This window comes from Parasteatoda tepidariorum, chromosome 7 (genome assembly GCF_982258835.1).
Source record: "Parasteatoda tepidariorum strain Cologne lab strain chromosome 7, Ptep-v5.0, whole genome shotgun sequence".
Classification (NCBI taxonomy): domain Eukaryota; kingdom Metazoa; phylum Arthropoda; class Arachnida; order Araneae; family Theridiidae; genus Parasteatoda; species Parasteatoda tepidariorum.
Genome location: NC_141761.1, coordinates 83,949,354 through 83,970,469, shown reverse-complemented (window position 1 = coordinate 83,970,469; position 21,116 = coordinate 83,949,354). Strand labels below are relative to the sequence as shown.

The 21,116-nt window shown below is 28.4% G+C and overlaps 1 protein-coding gene across 1 annotated transcript; it reads left to right on the top strand.

Annotated features, from left to right (window-relative positions):
* Window positions 1-497: 497 nt before the first annotated feature.
* On the top strand, window positions 498-18,928 carry LOC107451706 (DNA damage-regulated autophagy modulator protein 2). The gene is made up of 7 exons (XM_043043246.3): window positions 498-633; window positions 6,510-6,646; window positions 7,474-7,541; window positions 9,181-9,359; window positions 10,613-10,784; window positions 13,682-13,770; window positions 16,290-18,928. Exons 2-7 carry the CDS (start codon window positions 6,513-6,515, stop codon window positions 16,482-16,484), a joined length of 837 nt encoding a protein of 278 aa, XP_042899180.2. The 5' UTR covers window positions 498-633; window positions 6,510-6,512; the 3' UTR covers window positions 16,485-18,928.
* Window positions 18,929-21,116: the final 2,188 nt, after the last annotated feature.

Genomic DNA, 21,116 nt, shown 5'->3' with positions numbered 1-21,116 from the left:
TTTATACTAAAATAACTTTAAACCAAATGAAAAATGATTTTTTCATTACTTAAAAAACTTAACTTAAGACAACTTAAAAACTTAACTTAAGACAACTTAAAAACTTAACAAAAAAATACAAATTAATATTTTGTTCAATATTTAATAAATAAAGTTAATAACTTTTAAGACATCCCTTAGCTTAAGTTTTAAAACAAATTCTCTCAGTATGTTTTAAATTGCGCTTCATTCGGCTATAAGGAAAACCGCGCGTTGTAATTGTATTTGTTAATTTCATATTGTCAATAAAATATTTTTAAGTTGTTTGTTTGGTCATATTGTTCTCCTTATGCAATGACCCTGGATGAAAGATGCCATTTTCCCTCTTTCTTATTATTCACACGTTATTCGAATTAAATCACTCTCACATTTTCAAGTACTTTTCATGAGTCGTTTTTCCTTTGATGAATAATAACACAAAGTCAAGAAACCGGTCTCATGGTCATCTGACCTTCAACTTCGGTTATTCGTTCGAAAAGATATCAGTGAACAGTCAGTTAATGGCCATGTTCAAGGATCAGATGAAACAACTTTTTTTAGAGTTGGGATGTTTTAAAACATTTTACTGACGCAAAAATTATCAACACTGAAGAGGTGAGTCTTTATTCATTAAAGTAATTAATTTCGTGTAATTTTGTATTACTTTTCATTTTTAATGATCCTCTCTTTTAGCATATTGATATAAATTTAAGACAGATCAGATATTCTGTATTTAAAATTCAACGAGTTTTTCTTTCTTGCAATATTTTCATGTTTAAATTAAAAAACTATAACTTATGTTTTGAATTTAGTTAGCTATTGGGGCTAATGAAGTTTTTATGTGCATAATTGTTTCAATTTAGTGAAGATTATAATATGCCGGTTTAAGTTAGAGTTGTATTTTGAATTCCATTTTATTATAAGCTATAACGTTTTAAAAAGTAAAATATTTTTTATTCTTCTCAATGCATTCTAAAAATTCATTTATATATTTTCTTGTTGTGTTTGGTTTAAATGCTTTTCCATTATAAAATAGTAATAGTAAAAATAGCGAAAATATTTTAATAGTACATTATAGTAAAAATATTTTGAACACAATGTAATACAGGCTAAATAATATTAATTGTTCAGAAATGTAACTCACTTTGAGTTTTATTTTTAAAAACACTGATTTTTTTTAAACAAAAATATTGTAAACGAATATTTTATATTTTACTTTTATAACCGTCGTTGAAGAGCAGACCCAATTTTCGGGTTTACGACTACCACTGTTCAACTCCGTAGCCTTGTAATTTTGAACCCAATCCAGAAGACAAGGGAACTTCTGGATCAAGTATTGGGAGAAATTTGCCTTCGTGGAGGACTTTTTAATGGAACTAGCCTGCATTTGCGTTACTTGGGCAGAATGACCACGAGAACCTCCCACGGTTTGCCTGACGGCAAAGGGACTCTAACCCATGATTCGTCTACCACTGAGGATATTTCACGTCCGCCCTGTGGTCGGTGCAAGCCGGATGCGGATTTGTATCACCAGCTATCGCTGGGATTCGAATCTGGTTCACCTCATTGGAAAGCAAACGCTCTACCCCTGAGAGATCGCGGCTCAAATTAATACTTTATTTTCTAAATGCAATTATTAATATTATAATTTTTTTTTGAAAAATTCAATCAGAAGTATTATTTACTTACTATGTTTCGACGCAGAGAAAAATTCGTTAAGTTATGGTTCCCTTTTTTTTAAATTTTTTTCTCTCCACTAGATTGCGATTTTTACAGAAGTTCTGACATTCGTGAATATTGAGACATAGTTAGTTACATAGCTTATAACATCCTCATATAACTGTTCTCTAGTTTTTCTAAGCCATTGGAACGTATTTTCGATATTCTTCCGCCCACTAAGAATGTTGAAATTTCCTTAAAGAGGGTGTTAGTAACCAGATTGACTACCATAGATTTAGAGTCTTACTACATATTTTAATGTGGTTGATCTTTCATTTTATGGAATTTTACATTTGTTTCTTATAGTACGTTTTAAACATTTAAGCAGGTGCGAGAACACTTTCATAAAAATGTTACCGTTACAATTTACAAAAAAGGAGAAAGCCTTACATGAAATACTTGAAAAGCGATAGCTCTTATTTAGGATTAGGGGAAGTACAAAATTAAATTTGTTTTATGAATTGGTTTTCGCTTTAAATGTACGATATAATTTAAAATAATTTATTTCAGTAAATTAAATTTTCGAGGCTCCAAAATATTTATAAACTATATTGGAATAATTTTTTTAAATTCCTGTATTGATAGTTTGTGGAGTTGAAACACTTCAGAAGATCGGAGGAGAAAAACAAATAATTATAGTTAAAAAAAAATAAAATTTCAGGTTCAGATAAATCAATTTCTCTTTTCTAATCTGTACCGGCAAGAAGCTTAGATAAGATTTTCAGATAAAAAAATTTCAAAGAAACATTGAATTTTTAATTTAATATTCAACACAATATTTCCAAAATATTGCCTCAATTACCTTCAACACATGAAGAATTTACAGTATCCTGCACATCTCAATTTGTTTCTTGCGCACTCCAATTCCCATTACCTAATGAAAAGCCTATCTCCCATGTCCAGTTATATTTTTTCCTTACTGTTTTAAAACTATGCTAGTTGTAAATGGTAAAAAAACGTATAGTTTTGTATTAATGGTTTTATAGCCATACTAATTGTAAACGGTTTAAAAACTGTAAATTTAAAACATGCTCTTTTCTGCAAACTTTACGGTTATTCGGGTGGAAAGACTGCTGCCGATTATTTTACCATAATTTTGGAATAAAAAAAATCTAACTATCCATATGTTGCCTAGTATAGAAAATCCTTGATGGAATAAACTTTTAGAAAACACGTGTTTTATTTAAGTTGAAAATATAAAGCCATGCATGAAAAATAACAATAATTAGAAGAAGAAAAAAAGAATTATTTTCTTCACGATTTCGTAATCTTGATAAATATCAATTTTGTGATTGTTTACTTTTCTTTCGCTCCGTAAAAAAAGAACGGGTATTTATCTAGTTAAGTTATTAGGTTGATATTCGTGCCTTAAATCCGCAATTGTGTGTTCGTCGTGTTATGGGTTACAGTAAAGTAAAACATGTTGAAGGTTAGACAATTAACTAATACGTTTTTTTAATATATTCACGGGGAAAAATATAAAATTAATATTGAGGAAATGTTCAAGTGCGTTCTTCAAATGTGTCTAGTTTCACAAGGACATAAACAGAAATATACTTTCGCTTTTCCTTAAAGAATTTAAATAAATCTTTCATGTGTCATTAAGAGTTTTGAGGTTTTTTTTAATAAATAAATACATTTCAATCATAAAAAAATTAAATTATTTCGAGGTTATTTTATTTTAAAGGAAATAAATTGCGACGCTGATATTCCACTAAAAATATTTTTTCATACTTTTTTCATAATTTTGTAATAATTTAGGTCAGAATAAATAATTAATATTATATTTAGCATTTTAATAATTTATGGTGATGAAATAGGACATGAAAGACCAGCGGCGTTTCTGCGTTAAAAGTAAAATCTTCCAAACACTGCTGAATTCCCAACAAATTTTTTTTTGAAATTTGCACTTACTAGTAGTTATTTAGATTTAAAAGAAACAATTATTCGTTTAAAAATTTCTCCAATCAACAAATTCAGTTCTTAATAAATTTTTGAATATGAATAAAGAAATCAAACTATTTTTTTTTTTGGATTTTATATTTCGGTAGAAATATAATTCTGATATTCCAACAGCTTTTTTGAATAACAATAAGAGAGTTTTTTTTATAATTAAAATATACCAAAGTGAAATTTGGCTTGCAATTAGAGTGTCAGAAAAAATAACGGAGTCACCGGTGAGATAAGCACTTTCACCAAATAATTCAATAATTAATATATAAAATTTAATTGATTGAATGATATATTTCTCATTGATTTAATCCTAATTGATATTTCAAATAATGTGTAGAATGAATAATTATTTGTTGTAAAAATACTTGATTGAAAATCCGTTTTGTAAATAAAAACGAATTAGATTCCAGAAATTTGTAAAATATAATTGCAAAAGTACTTTTGCATTTTATTACAAATTATAAATCGCCTATAATATGTTGCAGATGCTATTATGATGCGCAAGCACTGTTCACAAATAAAAATTAGAGTTATTAGGAATACGAAGCTATTATTAGACAATTTCTGATTAACAAATAGCAATCGGACTCAAACGGGTCCTTCTTAATTGTTCCACAAACACAATTATTCAAAAACCGTAAGGAAAATGCTCAGTTACTTAATATAGTGCCTAAATTTTGTCATTTTACGCAAAATTTCATTCTTTAAGAACGTATGTTGTTGCCAGTGTAGGATGTCTGGTATTCCATAGTATTTCTATTCATTGCAAGGAATGCCTGAAATTTAGTGGCAAAATTTTAAACGATTAATCTTTCAGATAGTGCTTAGGCGGTCGGCAAAATTACTAATCACCAATTGACAAAGGGTAAAACGCACAAATATAATATATAATTATACGCACGCATAATATATATCTTTCGCACATTACCTAGATATTCTATAGAAAGACGAATGCTCTTTAGGGAGTCGTGGTGGCTCAGGGGATAGAGCATTCGCCTTCTGATGAGATGAACCGGGTTCGAATCCTAGAGAGGGCTGGTAGATTCGAATTCCACACCCGGCATGCACCGACCACAGTGCTGACGAAAAATATCTTCAGTGGTAGACGGATCATGGGTTAGACTCCCCTCTTTGTCGGGTTAATCATGGAGGTTTTCGTGGTTTTTCACTCCATGTAACTTCAATACGTGTGAGTTCCATCAAAAAGTCCTTTCCGAAGGTCCCAATACTTGATCCAGGAGTTCGCTTGTCTTCTGGATTGGGTTCGAAATAAAAAGGCTACGGAGTTCATTAGTAGTCGTAAGCCCAAAATTGGGTCGGCTGTTCAACGACGGTTATGAAATAAAAATAAAATGTTCTTTAGGCAAAGTATGGTACATGAGATTTATTACATTAGTCTAATCATCGTATGAAGCATTAACTTAGGTATTCCATTCCGCAAGGAGAAATATATACTGGTAAAGTAACCGTGCTTGTATGGTAATGACATAATTTATAAAAACAACAACCTAATTTTGGTAATAAAATCAATATATATGGTGTGTAAACCATTGGTAATTTTCCGTTCGTCTGGTAACGGTATACCGGACATTCTAGTTTTCTGGTTTTCAAAAACATAGTTCTCTATTGTAATACATTTATTAAAAATATGAAACTGGAAAGGAAATTTGTTGTTGCTGTTACTTATCTCCAAAGGTCAGACGGTGTCAGACCAGTTCCATAAATCCGTTGACGGGTTTAATGTAATGAGTAAAATGTCGGAAACAAGGGGAGGAGAGGTGTAAATTTCTTCCCGAAGAAGTCCCAAACAGCTTAAAATATGTTCAGTTGAAGCCTGATATTGGTGGCATTTTGGGAAAAGAGGGTAGGATTTTATACCCCGAGAAAAAATAAGACATATTAGATGTCCACTGGAAAGGCGTGAAAGGCAAGCATTGGTTTTTCTGTCGCATGGAAGAATCAACGACTGTTCCGGCTAGCCCTATACCAATCATGAGTGGGAGGCATCGGCTAAATCCTCCTATTTAAGTTTTTCATCTGAGAAAAAAGTTCTAGGTAGGTAAGTTCATCAGATGCGGAAGTCTGCAACAGTCCTTTGATAGACAGTCTGCCTTCTCCTTACCAAATAAATATCCACATGGGATGGCATTGACTTTAAATGAATATCATGCGAAAGTGAGATGCACTTCAACCTGTGAAGGATAGATATACTTGTCTTATCACCAATATAGATCCGTTTATTAAGATGTTCCATTGAACTTTGGCTATCAGCCAGAATTCCGAAATTTTCATAATCCCTCAAAATAGCTTCAATTCCCGTATCCACTGTTAGTAAGGAAAGGAAATTTAACCAAATGAATTGTTGTTGTTTTTTAATTATTAACTATTTTAACTAAATTTAACTATTTTGACAAAATTGCCAAATCTGGCTAGATTTACTGCTAAACGGCTTACATTATAGTTAATTTAATAAAAAATCACAAATGAAGCGCTTAGGTAAAAATTACCTTAACTTTTGGCGTATTCCCATACAACCAGAGACGCGGTAAATTTTACCTTTTCCTGGTAGTTTCAACATGCGTTTTTTTTCTTTGTCTATACAATGACTTGCAAACTATACTATAATTCTCATGTTAAATACCTTACCTGAAAACGAAATAAGCAATAAAGTGGCGGTAACAAATATATATAAATAAAAAGTCGAATTATCTATTAGTATTTTACTAGTGCCATATTTTTCCTCGAAAAAAATATGAAATATGATGAGATTTTTATCTCTTATTAATGCTGGATATACTTAATAATGCTTATTGTTTCAGAAAATGACTGCTATAGTGTTAGAAAAAGCGAGGGTATTGCCACTGTTAATGGCACTCTGCATTTTGCTTGGAGTCGGAACACCATATCTCATAACAGTTATATCGGGAAAAGTTGAAATGTTCCTACCATATATCAGGTGATATGCCCTCTATAAGTAAAAACTTAATGATTTCATCTGATAAAAATATTTTTAAATTTATTTCGTTCCTTTATTTTTTTAACCCATATATTATTTTTGTTCAAAGATAATAAATAAATATCTTGGCAAATCCGTGACTAAAAATCTTCTAAATACTATCTAAAAAAGATTTTTTTTTTTAAAAATGAAATAATTTTTTTGCCTTTAACTTCTCTAAGTCATCAATATTGAAATTTTATAATTAAATTCAACATTATGAGCAAATTCAACATCATGAGCTACAAAATTCTCCGTATGCGCTTTGAATTATCCAGGATAATATGATTTCCTTGTGCACATCCAGTTTTGGATCAATCCAAGGTAACTAACAAGTGAAACGCACTTTTGTGCTTCAGTAATAACGCGTCATCCCACTGTCATCTATTTACTCTTCTATTTTCATATTTTGTAATCTGGCAAACTTTTATATACTTAATAGTATGCGAAACCTTAGCTCTGTTTATGTTTAAATTATCTACAGCCATTTTAGAAAGGATCAAAAATAAATCTAATTCGTAATTGAGTTTTTATTTCCATGAAAATAAAAAAAAAGTTATTCTAAATAAATTATAAACGTATAACTGATTTTTTTACTCTATTAACATTATTGCTTAAGACAAGTTAACAAAATAAATAATTACTGTAATGTTGCTGCCAATAAAAAGAGAATTACCCGAGTTTATGATGGTTATGATAAGAGAGACATACATACTGATTATTTCTATTTTAATTATCTTATTTTATCTGTAATTATTATTTTTTTCTAATTCAATTTTCTTATACAGTCACACTTCTGCATTTCCACCACAGTCGGCACTTATGAGCATTTTCGCAGCAATAGGAACATTTTTTGGTAAGTAATGTGCCAGTACTGAAAGTTATTATTATTTTTTAACATTTACATATGTTCTAAAATATTCTTGGTGGCATTTTATAGCTTGTTAAGGTTCTGACAAGTGCAAAAATATGATTTTGGGCAAAAAGTTTGGAATTGAGTTTATTATAAATTTAGAATTCCTGCACTCTTATCTTTTTAAAGAATATTAAATTTTGCTTGTACTCCAATTTTTTAAAAAGTTATGGCAGTTTTGTAAAAGGTGATAACAGTGGATGGACTAATGAGTTTAACTTTTTAAATGCACTCTTATCTTGAAATCTGTCTTTTTCAGATTTTACACCACCTTAAACATGATAAAACATGTTGTTTTTAAAATAATTTTCTACTATTTTTCGTGAGTGTTTATTATTATAGCACACATGTTTTGAACAAAATATTAAGAGAAAAATGTAGAATTTCATATTTTATGTATGCTTTTCCGCGAAGAGAAGGGCAAAAACTTTTAAAAATTTGCTTTTTTAAGTACATTGATCCTTAAATCAGTAGTATATGCACTTGTTTTTAAGATAATAGTTAAAAACATAGTTGATAGCCTTCTAAACAAAATCCTCAGAAGATTCTTCCTTTTACAGTGTTTAGCGTATATGCAAACAAAGCCTTATTTTTACGTAAGAATGAGCATTTATTAAAAAATAGCAATAATAATATTTTTTGCCAGTTTTATAGGTTTTTAAACATAATAAAACAAATAAACTAGTGCTTAAAAATTTGATGTCAATGTATAAAATTAAAAGGTTTCAAAACTAGTCGGATACCTTAAAGGTATTAAATTAGCTTTTAAGCCTAAAGTAGAAAAAAAAACTGATGTATCTTACAAGATTGATACGATAAATTATTTGAAATCTTAAAATGAAACCATTTTTTTTTGAATGATAAATATTAGATAGTTTTGAGTGAAATAATTGTTTGCAGAGGAGTATGAGAAACTTCTCTAGTTTACAGCCACTTTTCATACTTTCTCGTAAAAACTGGCTTAACATTAAACCTTAATATTGCTATGTAAAATCATACTACGGAGAAAAATTTGCCGTAAGCTTAACGAGGACTTATAGTTTATTTCATAACCTGCATTGAACAGCCAACCCAATTCTGAGTTTAAAACCATCAATGCTCAAATCCGTAGCCTTGTAATTTCGAAATCAATCCAAAAATTAAGGGAGCTCCCAGAACAGCATTGGAACAAATTAGAATTGTCATGAAGTTAGAGCTTTTTGAGGGAACTAACCCGCGTTTGCTTTAATGGAGAGGAGATCCACGGCAACATCTAATGGTTAGCCATACGGCTAATTTATGATGCTGAGAATAGTTTACGTCAGTACTGTAGTTGGTGTGAGCCAGGAAAAAAGATTCGTATCAACTAGCCACTGCTGTGATTCTAGCCTGGGTCACCTCTTTGGGAGACAAGTGCTCTATAACCTGAGCCAAAATCAAGTTGAACTATAATATCGTTAAATAGTAGTTTTTTTTATAAGTTCGATATGCTTTAATTTAGTACCATATTAAAGTAAGCAGCAAAAATTGAACTATATATTGGTTCAACAGCGCTCTCATGACTTTTTTTTAAATTTCATTCATAAGATTTTTATTTCTTTAGCTGTCCCCACTTTCCTACTTCGTTATGTGGCCATACACCAAAAAAGGAGGCGCCTGGAACCAAAGAAGATTCAAGTGTTAAATACTATTGCTGTTTTCATAGGATGCCTAGCGAATTTAGCAATGTTATTTTCTAGTCATTACCCTATTGGTTACATAACACACCACATTGACGATTGGGTAAGTTACTCTTTTGTGAAATCATCATATTAATATTGTTGAAAATTTTTCATTTAATACTATACACTGTTAGAAATTTCTCGAAAAAAAATGCTTAAATGATTATTTTTTATTTGCAATTTTACCATATTCAGCCAAAACTGTCAAATTACCATACCAAAAAACTACTAACAGTAAGAAAAATCATTTATTGCCTTAATCATTAAAAATAAATTCAAATATAAAGGAATAATTTATTTTTCATCTTCTTTATATTAATAACAATTCTTTAATGATAGTTTCTGAATTTTCAGTAAACTTAATAGTTTAGTTTCAAAGGTTTCAATTAAGAAAATTTTTCTTTAAATCAGAAATGTCTTAATTAATTTCAAACTTTAATATTTTAGCCTTAAACACTTTCTAGATTTAACGAATATTAGATGTTGAAATATTAAGATAGCTTATTATTAGAAAGTTTCTCGACTATCTTTAAATTTAAAAGTACAAAATAATAAAAAATTGTCAAGAATTATTATTGTTAATATTTGCTCACAATTATAATTAGATTTACGAGTTTTATTAGATCAAGTGCCCCAGATTCCCAGATTCATAACTTAAATAGCCTTGTGATGATTAGTTTATTTTCAACAGAAAAAAAGATCATAAAAATTTTCCGTATTTCTGTCTGTATGGGAACACTTTAGTAATTTTAAAGAAAGAACTTAGGTAATGATTTCGGGAAAATTAACAATGGAATATGGTTTTATAATGCGTGATAAAAAGTAAATAAAGTAGTAAAATTTTCGTAATTTTATCATGATATCTTAGGAATATAGAATAAAAATATTTAATTGGTACTAAGAATAATTAAGAATTAATAAGAATAATAATTAAGAATTAATAAGAAATATAATTTTGAAAGCTAGAATTTTATTAGAAACAGTTACAATATGAACGTAAAAATTTCCAAATAGATGGTTTAAATACCGTATATTTAAATTTTTATCACTAGAATAATGGTTTATTTTACCAAAAATTTCATTACCGTGCAGTATGGTAATTTTACTAGAATTTTTTTTCTCGAGTAAGTAGCTTCTAAAACAATGAAAATTGCATTTTATTATCGCAAAACGTATCAGTTTTGTCGAAAGTTTTTCAATATGCACAGGTTATTTTGTTTTATGGATTTGGAAAAGGTCATTCTGGCAAAGGTTAAACTGGTTTAGGCTTAAATGAAACGATTTTTATTTAATGCAATATTAATTTACATTTAGATGGGGTCTGTTTTTATCCCTCATTTCTCCTGCACGGCTATCCTGGTCACATCCTACACATTTTATGTGTTGATACAAGCCTACCTAACATATGTGCAACGGAAGAAGACCACAAAGAATGTATTCTTTCATGCGACGCTCGCCATGTGCGTCGTTATAACATGCTGGACATGTATCCTTTCTTAAATAATATTGATTATTTTTCAGCAATTTCATCCGAACTATATTTTAAATTTATTAAAAATGACCAATATTATGAAATTTATAATGTAGAACGCAAGTAGATAATAACGAATGTGTTCTGTTTGCGAAAGTAGATATTTTCCCTTACCATTTCTTAAAGTTAGTCACAAATTTCGGTAACAGATGGCGCTGGTAACACAAAACTATTAAAAAAGATTTTCAAAATGACTATAATTTGCTGCAAAAATATGGAGCAGCGTAAGGATGAAATCATCAGACATCTTGCAAATATTTAAGCTAGATTGAACCGAAATGTGACAAAAAAACATTGTTTCATAGTTTCTAACTACGCCTTCCGTTGAAGAACTTTGTAACTAATTTTCAAAGTTTAGAGAATAAATTTAAGCTTGTTTCTTAAGCAGGGTGTAACCTATTTCATGTTTCTATCACTCTACATTTCTTAATTTTCTTTAAAATTCATCTCTTATTTTAAGCATGACACATGACAAAAACTTTAACATAATATACAATGAATTTTTATCGAATGTAAAAACAAGCATGTGTTAAGATTAATATATATTGCTGAATATTTGATATTATATCCTAAATACAAAACTCTTTGATATAATTACTTAAATACAACTTGTATTAAGCAGATATATCATGGTCGTAAAACGATAGTTTTGAATAATTAATAATTTTAAAAACAACTGTAATATTTCGCTGACTGAAATAAAATTAAGAAACATTTTTACAATAAAAATTGCGTTTTGACGAAAGACATATATAGATAATTCTTGCCTGAACAGTTTTTGATTGAAATGAGTCACAAAATGTTGTATTCATAAAATGTTAAGACTTAAAGTAAAATACACCCCTTTAAAATAGCAATCATACTTAAAACTATGGTAAATTACAAAACGAAACTTCAAAATTCATTCATCTCAGAAATGATTTTACTAAAATATTTGTTGAAGACAAATCATTTGATTAGTAACTAAATGTACACATAATTTTTCTTTTGGGTACTCGAAATTCAAACCAAAAGAGGCATACGCTCCATTAAAAAAATTTGAAAGAAGTAGAATTATTGAGATAATTGATGCTGAAATAATATTTACTGTGATTACATGGCATATTCGTAGAACAAAACCATTAAAAAGATATTTTAAGCAAGGAATACAAATAAATGAGTTGCCCGGATAATAAATAAACAAGTAAAAAAAAAAGTTGAAAATTACACACGTTTAGTCATTTTTTGTGTTTTTTTCCGTTTTGTTTTATGTTTATTTTTTAACCATACATAGCGCGTTATTTACATACGAGTAAACCTAACGTGGTTTAACATTTGGAAAAAAAAGCACAGTATTGCACATTGTTGGAACCTTGTGCTTAAATTTAAATTTCAAAAACGCCTCCCCCTTCCTTCATATAAGCTCATTATGATTCCATTCATCTAGCATTTTCCCATCCCTGTGATATAAGCTAATTATGATGTTCTGAAATGCTGATTCCCTCTCTAGGGACATGAGTTTCTATTTTCTCAATTGCGTTTAGAAATGCTTCTCCTCATTTCGTCACTCGGCTACCACGGTTTTTCTAGTTTTGTTTTTCACTTTTACTCCATTTATCACTAAATGGTTGGCAGTTTTGTGTTTTTTTTAAATATGCTTTGTCTTCTTCAGTCAATGTAGGTAAGTACTGAGAATAGTTGCCTGTCATTAAGACCATGTAATATGTTGACTTTTTAATTTTTACCAAGGTAATTTTTAAAGTAAAAACCGTTTTGTAATAAATCTAGACAAACTTTATTTATGAACATTAATTGTATCACAAACTGATATATGAACATTTATTCACTTTTCATCATAGTCAGCATTAACATTTAAGTCGAGGCATTTGGATCCCCTCATCAAAGAAATCTGCCGCCTCACCGTTAAAGCAGTTAGTAATACTTTCTTTTAACATCTCATTTTCTAAGCGTTTCCTAACAAGAACATTTTCAAGTTTTGGAAACCGATGCAAATCTGATGGATCTAAGTCAGGGCTGTATGGTGGATGATATAGTATTTCCCATTCATGACAGTTGGCCATCTAGATCTTTCTTTATCGTGAATATTTTGTTCTTCTTTCACTAAAATAATATTCACCATTTACGCACATTTCCATCATCCATTACACCTTTGCCATAAACTTCAACAAGCTACGGCTGAATTTCAGCAGAACGAATTTTTTTGCATTTAAGAACCGAATGACTGAACGTACTTCACAAACTGTGGGATTATTGATTGACATGGTTACGAACGAAGCAGTACAATGCATTTTTGGTGACTTAGTACCACTTAATGTGAAGTAGATTCATTCTTTAATATGATGAAAATGGCATAACACATTAGCAACATGAATTTAAAAAAGAAAAAAAGAAAAAGAGACAGTACGTTTTCAAATAGCGCTATAGAAAATTTTAGTTTCATACAATTTACGTAAAAAAAAGTTCGTGCTTCATGAATGATACTAAATTGGAAATAAATTGGTTCATCAACCAAACAAAAGTATACACAAAGTATTAAATATTAATAAGATAGGTTTCATATCCAGTTGAAGAGCTGATTTCAAAGCATCATTTTCCTAATGATTGCTATTGTTCGTAGACCAATGCTAATGCTAATGTTAATATAATAAATAAGTTTCTTTAATACACTAAGTATTGCACGTAGAAAACAAATAGATACGTGTTTCAGAACAATAAAATTCATAATATTAAAACTTATACATTAACGAAAGTAAATCATTACTTTCAATACTAGTATGTTGCTAACTTACTATTTTCTGATGAATTAATTTGTCTTGTTCAAATTAATTAGATAATCTTAACTTTTTCTTAAGCTTGCCTACCATTTTATGCAGCTATGCGAGAAATGAGTCCTCGTATTGTAAATCAAGATACTGGAGAAATTAACCTTGACTCAAAGGAGGTAAGATTTTTTTAAAAAACAATAAAACAACTAAATTATTTAGTTGCAATAAAAAACCCACCGTTGGTAAAAATTATAGTAATTGTTAGAAGAGGGAAACTTATATTATTTAAAAAAATGGATAAACATTTTTTAAAATTCTGAAGTAAACGAAATGAGCAAAGATTTACTTTATGTTCTTTAATCCACAAATAGAATTCATTTAAAAATGTATAACGCACATCATTTTGAAAATGTTTGAAATAATTAACAACAACGTGAAAATATTGTTTTCACTTCATGCTGGTAAATCATCAACAATGTAAAAAATACCCTGGTCAAATTACGGTAAAAATTATCGAGTCTTTGGGTGCCGTTTTTTTTATACCATATAAACCATTTTTACTGGAACCTTGTACTTCGTAATCCATTTTTGCTGGAACTCGTACATTGTTTTAAATTTTTGCCGGAATATATTACAAAACAAAAAAAAAATTGATACATCGTAATTTTTATAATAATAATTACGTAAAACTACTGAATCACTCTAATTAAATAATTATTACTGTAAAAATTGCAGTATAATATTTTGTATGAAAAATTAACTTTACAGTAAAATGGATTTTACGGATGATGCATACTATATACCGTCGGTTACTATATACCGTAATTTGATAAGGATTTCCATACAGTCTAGATGATTTCGACTCAGGAAACTGTTTTGCTGTGCTATCTTTATATATTTCTATATTCAAAAAATATGTTTTCAACTGAATGGAGTAATAAAGTATTTGAATTTGATATTTTAATTAGTGTTGGAATTTAGTTACATGGAATTAAGATTGAAAGATGGAATCATTTAAAGGCGTTGATAAGAGTAAAAAATCTTGTTAGCGACTTTCTGTGATTTATTAAAATTTCCTCCAGATTTTTCTAAATTAAATGTTACAATGTGAGTGTTTTTAGAATTTAGGAAAAAAATGAAATAATTCAAAACTTGTATATCTTCAGCATATTTCGAAAGTTATAAACATATGCAAAATAAAGAAAAACATTCATACAATATGATAATTTTACCTGAAACTTTTTTTCCATGCACTTTTATTTAATCTAATTTGTTTAATACTTTTATTTTTTCATCTTTTTTTATTTGAACTTATTGTTCAAGAGTAAATAATGCTCACGCGCCGTCAGTGCACGCGTTGCCATGGCGATCTCTGCTATTTGATAATTTTTTGAACTCCTTTTTTTTCATTTTAAGTTCATTAATCAGTGATATTTTTGGAGAGTTTGCTCTTGAATTGTGGGATCTGAGAGATCCTATAAATATCACACTGAAATGTAGATAAAGAGATTCTCATCCAATGAACGACGTTTTCCTTGTTGAATAAAGAATCAGAAATCTAGTCTACAGTTCAGAATTTTTTTTCAGCTTATTCATCTTAATCATCCAGTTTACAGTTCAGATCTGACTTTTCGACTATATACACTTCCGGCTTTACTCTGTGAATTATCGAAATGACTTTACGTTTGGATAACTTCTACAAATCCTCACCAATTATTTTTAAAATATTCAAGTGACAAACAAATATCTATTCTGATCTAAACTCCTCTGGTGTCTTATACAAATTTGTTGCTGAGAAAAAATTAGCAAGTATTGATACTATTATAATTGTACTTTGTGAAATTATTTAAATTTGAAGACCTATGCAATTAACTCAATATGCGTGAATCAATCAATTGCTTATGATTTTGGCTTTTGAAATGATTTTGGTAAAATTAACAATAAAATATTTTTTTTGTAGTACGCGAAAAAATTGTTAAATGTGTTAAAGTTTGGGTTATTTCATCATGATATTTCAGAGCATGGCATAAAGAGCATTTATTCAGTAAAATTTACTTTTCATTTATGTATTTATACTAAATGTGTGACAATAAGAAATAAAAGTTACCAAATAAATGATATAAATACCGCATGTGCATGTTTCGGTAATAATATAAGTTTCCCTCTTCATTTTACTAGAAATGTCATTGCCATTTAGTAACGTAATTTTATCAGAATTTTTTTCTCGGTGTAATATATGCTTGGTGAAATATATGATTTAACTATACTTCGTCTCACTTTTACTTGACAAGCGACCACCTTAACTTATTAATGTACCACGAGTAATCGTGCCATTTTATAATTTAGGCTATTTAATACTTTCGTGCCATTCTATACTATAGGCTATTTTATACTTTAAAACAACTAAATGGTTACAAAGTTTTTAATGGATTTCCTAAATTATGAACATTTTATTTATGAAATATATGATAATAGTTTTTCTGTGTTAAATGACTTCTAAGTAAAGCGGAAACGTTAAAACGAAACTATGTCATTGACAATTTGACTTTGGTTAAGACAAGCCACACATGACAGTTTCCATGACAACGCTGTGATCACGTCGTTATACCTTTTACATCGCTGTCAAGTTACGGTAGAACGAAGTATAATACTGTCTTATCTTTTAATGACTCTTTTTTTATTTTATTTTATTCAGTATAGTTTCTATTACATCATCAGTTCCTTATCTCAGTGGGCTTTCACTTTCTTCAGCGTTCTTTTCATTGCTACATTTTACAGGGACTTTAAGCACATGAAGCTCACAATAAGAGTGAAGCAGAAACAAATTACAAAGATGCACTTGGACAGCGTCCATAGACGCAACGGAAATGAAGAAATTACGAAAATGTGAAATGAATCCGATATAGAGGATAGAAGATATTCAAATGTACTCAGGAACTGCAACTTTTCAGGAATATTTCATGAATGATTCTTGCAGATATTTTATGTGATTAAAAATAGCCTATAATGATCAAGATTGAGTTCTTGAATTAAGACCTTTTATTTGAAGGAATAAAAATTTAAAGACTGAACCAATGTATTATGTAAGATAGATTATTCTTGTGCAAAATGTAGGTCTCAAGTTTAACTGCATGCTATTTTCTCTAAACAATGGTCGAATCATGTTATAATTTTTTTCTATTAAATTTTCAGTACACTGAGAAAAATCCCGGATCAAATTCCTTTAATAAGAACTGGCATTGATTGTTCCGGTACTTTTTACCGTAAAGTCTATTTTTACCTGAAAATGTTACGGCGCATGTTACATGTTATCTTTTACAGTAATAATTACAGTAAAATCATTGAATCACTCTAACTAAATAAATATTACTGTAAAAATTATTTAATAATATTTTATTGCAAAAATGGATGTTATGGTAAAATGGATTTTACTGGAAAATGAATTTTAAAGATAATTCCCCCAAAGTGCTTGTACTTAATACAGTAATTTAATTTCGAGTCTTTTACAATGTACCATTATAACCACATTTGCTTGCTAACAGCAATATTTCAACCACAGCTTTTGTCTGCAAATTTTATAAGAAAATGCAAAAACATAATAAGAATATTTTTCTTTGGCTGTTACAAATCGCATATTGAAATTATCATGCATATTGAAAATTCTAGGTTATTATTATTTAATTACTGTACTATTCGATAATCTCTATGGGAAGTACAATATAACAATTTTGAATTTTGATTGTGTCTTTTTTTATCACCTCTGTAAGAGTTGAAAATAAAGCTGCTGTATACAAAAAAAAACCTTTATGTACAGTTACAAAATAATCAAAATAGTTTTTTGACCACTATTTTTGTTTATGTATTGAGCAGATATTTTTCATGTATAATCATTAAATATTGGACTCTCAAAAGAATCGACAAATATTGTATTTCTTATGAACTTTTATTGCATTCATCACTATGACCGCATTGCTCTTGTATAACAATTTAACTCAAAGTTTCTGCGTGGTACCAAAGTTTCTTATACACGAATTTGTAAGTTACCAAAATATTGTGTAACCAATTTTACAGCTGATATCTTAATCCCCTTGGTTATCAAAAACTACAGTAGCTCTTCTACAAACTAAATGAAAACTATAAAATTTTTGGGGGAAATTTAAATGAATTAATTATAATTGTATTGAATTTATGTTTTATGTTGCACAGTTTGACAGTAGTTCAGGCACTGAGTTTTGTTAATGTTCTGTGTGATGTTCTATGTAATGTTCTATTAGTGTTTTGTCACTGGCCCTGGCTTTCAGTCCGCCCAGCTTCACATCGGTATGTGCCAGCTTGATTGAAGAAAAAGGTGATCTCTATACAATACTGATGCCAGTATCCCGTTGGTCACGAATTTGTGGAGATCTAATTGGCATGATTCTTCAGGCTCACAATAGTCTGTTGAGATATTGCTTTGATTTGTTTTATGCATATAAGTTTAATTTTTCTCGCTATTTGATGTTTAATTGGGCAGAAATTTTCATTCAGTTTAATTCCGCTTCCAATTAACAGAGAAATAAATTGTGAAACTATGAAGTATTTTTTTTAAATGCTCAAAATTAATTGTAAAATTTGTTAAAAATTTTAAATGTACTTTATCGAGTTTTTGTAAGTTATATTTTTCTGTATTTTACGATTACTTTATTATATTCTGATGGGTATTATACTTAAAATACTACTATGTTTTCAAGTATATTATTTCTTACTTTTGTAAACAAAGCTAATGGATATTATTTTGTTTCATATTTACAAACCATTTGATATATTCAAAGCTTTTTTTACTTGCCTTGTGTTAGGTACTACTTTAAAATGAAGGTTTGGTCTTACTTATGTTTGTGTTTTGCAGTTATACAATGAACTGCAATTTAGAATTCTTCTTTGTTGTTTCTACACAATATTCTTTCTTTTAATTTAAAATAGGTATTATTATGATATTATAGGTATTTTCTTAAAAATGATTTTGTTATTTATATACTACTTAACATGCATATTGTTGTTTATTTTTACCTCATAACTGATTCATGTTAAATTTTTGTGTCTTGTATTTTATTATGAATATTATTTTGCAGTAGCTTACTGTATTAAATGAGATAGTATTATTTATTTAAATCTTGAATCATATTCCTAATGCAAATTATTTTTTCCAAATAATCGATTCTCATGAATTAACTTTTTAAGTTATGGGTATTGTCTTTAGTAATATGTCTGTCATTTGCTCAGATAACTATGTTAGTTTTGTTATTTGTGTGTGTCCTTGTTTTTTAGAAATAAAATATTCTGTTTTTGTTCTTTGAATAATCTAAGAAGTCTTATTTAAAAATACTAAATTATCAATATGCACAAAAATATTTAATTAAATAGGTACAACAGCATTTAATTAAATGTGCACAACAAAGTATGACTTTATAAGCATGCAACTTAAATTCAAATACCATGTTTTAAACAATAAAAAAATTTTAATTTCTTAACTTGATTGATCTTAGTGTGATCTCTTATCCCGAAACAATTTGAAATGAACAACGCTAGTAGTTTTATGGCTAATGAACGACAGCGAGCAGATGATGAGCTTCCTAGTGTTTTAATTAGTATAAAAATTGTTAATTGCTATCATATTTTAAAAATTATTCAATCATTTTTAATTTAACTTTACAATTAAAACTATAATAAGAACACGTATTGGCTAAACTCCATAGAAACTAAAATAGTTTATTTCATATTGACCCTTGGACACTAAATTTTAATAAATATGTTTCTTATACTTTTTTCATTATTTTGTATTATTTTAGCTCAAAATAAGAGCAAAATATTATATTTAGTATTTTAATAGTTTATGGTTATGAAATGCAACATGACACATATTTGTCTTTTTCTACATGTGTTGTTTAGTAAGGTAAAATCTTCCAAACACGGCTCACTTACAAACATATATTTGTTTTCTTCAAATATGTACTTATTTGCAGTTATTTGCAGACTTAGAAACAGTTATTGCCAATTGAAATTTCATCAATTAATGAAATCAATTGTTGGAAATTTTTTTGAATGTAAACGAAAAAAAATTTTTCAACTACTTTTTTTATTTTATATTTTAGTACAAATATAATTCTGATAACCAATCTAACAAATTTTTAAGTAATTATTAGATTTTTTTTCATAATTAAAAATATTAAAATATAATTTTACTTGAAATTTCAGCGTCAAAAAAAAAACATGAAAAGAGACACCGGTGTCCCATATGCTTTAAAGGACTAAATTTGATATACATAAGTAATTTTTATGTTTATGAACTTGTTAAAAATCTTTTTCTCTAAGTATTTTAATGATTTAACAATTTATATGAAACGAGTCTGCTCAGTTTTGGTAGCCAGTAAATTTTTAAATGAAGTTATGCTATTTTTGCATGCAATTAAAACATATAAAGTTTTTCTTCAACAAAAAAAGGAGGCAATAATTTAAATTAGATTGAGTGAATAAATTGACAAAAAAAAGTCATTAATATTTTTACGACCTTGGCATCAAATATGTATTAATAATAGGTTCATTTATAGCTAACGATGTTAATTTTTGGTAGTAGAAATGTTACTTTACCTTTGTTAAAATATTAAGAAAATATGAAAAATAGTAAAAAATAATGAAAAGAGAAGAAAATTATTAAAGTATCTTTCAAATGTATTAAAAAAAAATTTTTTTAAATTATCTTAAAAAAATTATTAAAAATCCGGAAAACAAAATATATAATCTCTTCGTCAGCTCACACGATTATATCCGCAAAAGGAGTGCTTTCTAATATTGTCTCAATATAGCTAAAGCAAAATATATCAATACAATAGTGTGAGGAACCACTCAAAAAATTTAAGCGAAAATAGAACACATTAAGTAAAAAATATGTAAAAAACAGAAAATTAAATGTAAAGAAATTACAGAATAGTACACGAAAGGAAATCTATAAGCAGAGGAGCGAATTAAAATGAACTTTATACCGGAATTTTAAAGTTCAAAATAATTGTTTACTGTTACAAAAACCCTGGCGTGATATTTCAAAATGCGAAGAGTGTATGTATGAGACGGTCGTGAAGGAGTAATTGTGTTATGACTGCATTTAGGGAACGGGATTTTTCCCGTGGCAAATCAAAATAAATTTCATTAAGTGCAAAAGAACACGATTTTCTCTTATAATGGAAAATGTCAGCTACCTGTTTTTTTTTTAAAAATTAAAGACATAAAATAAAATGAAATAAAATAAAATAAAATAAATAAAATAAAATAAATGAACGAATAAAAAAAGTTAATACTAAAAAGGCTATATTTAAATATCATAATTAACTAACACCAAGGCATTTTCTTCAAGGCATTTTATATTTCAGAATTATTATTTTAGCAATTTTTTAATGTTTTGTAAGTTTTTACATTTCGGTGATGCTATAAAAAATATCATAGAAATTTAAGACCTGAGATAAAATTGATAATATTCCAAACTAAATATTCC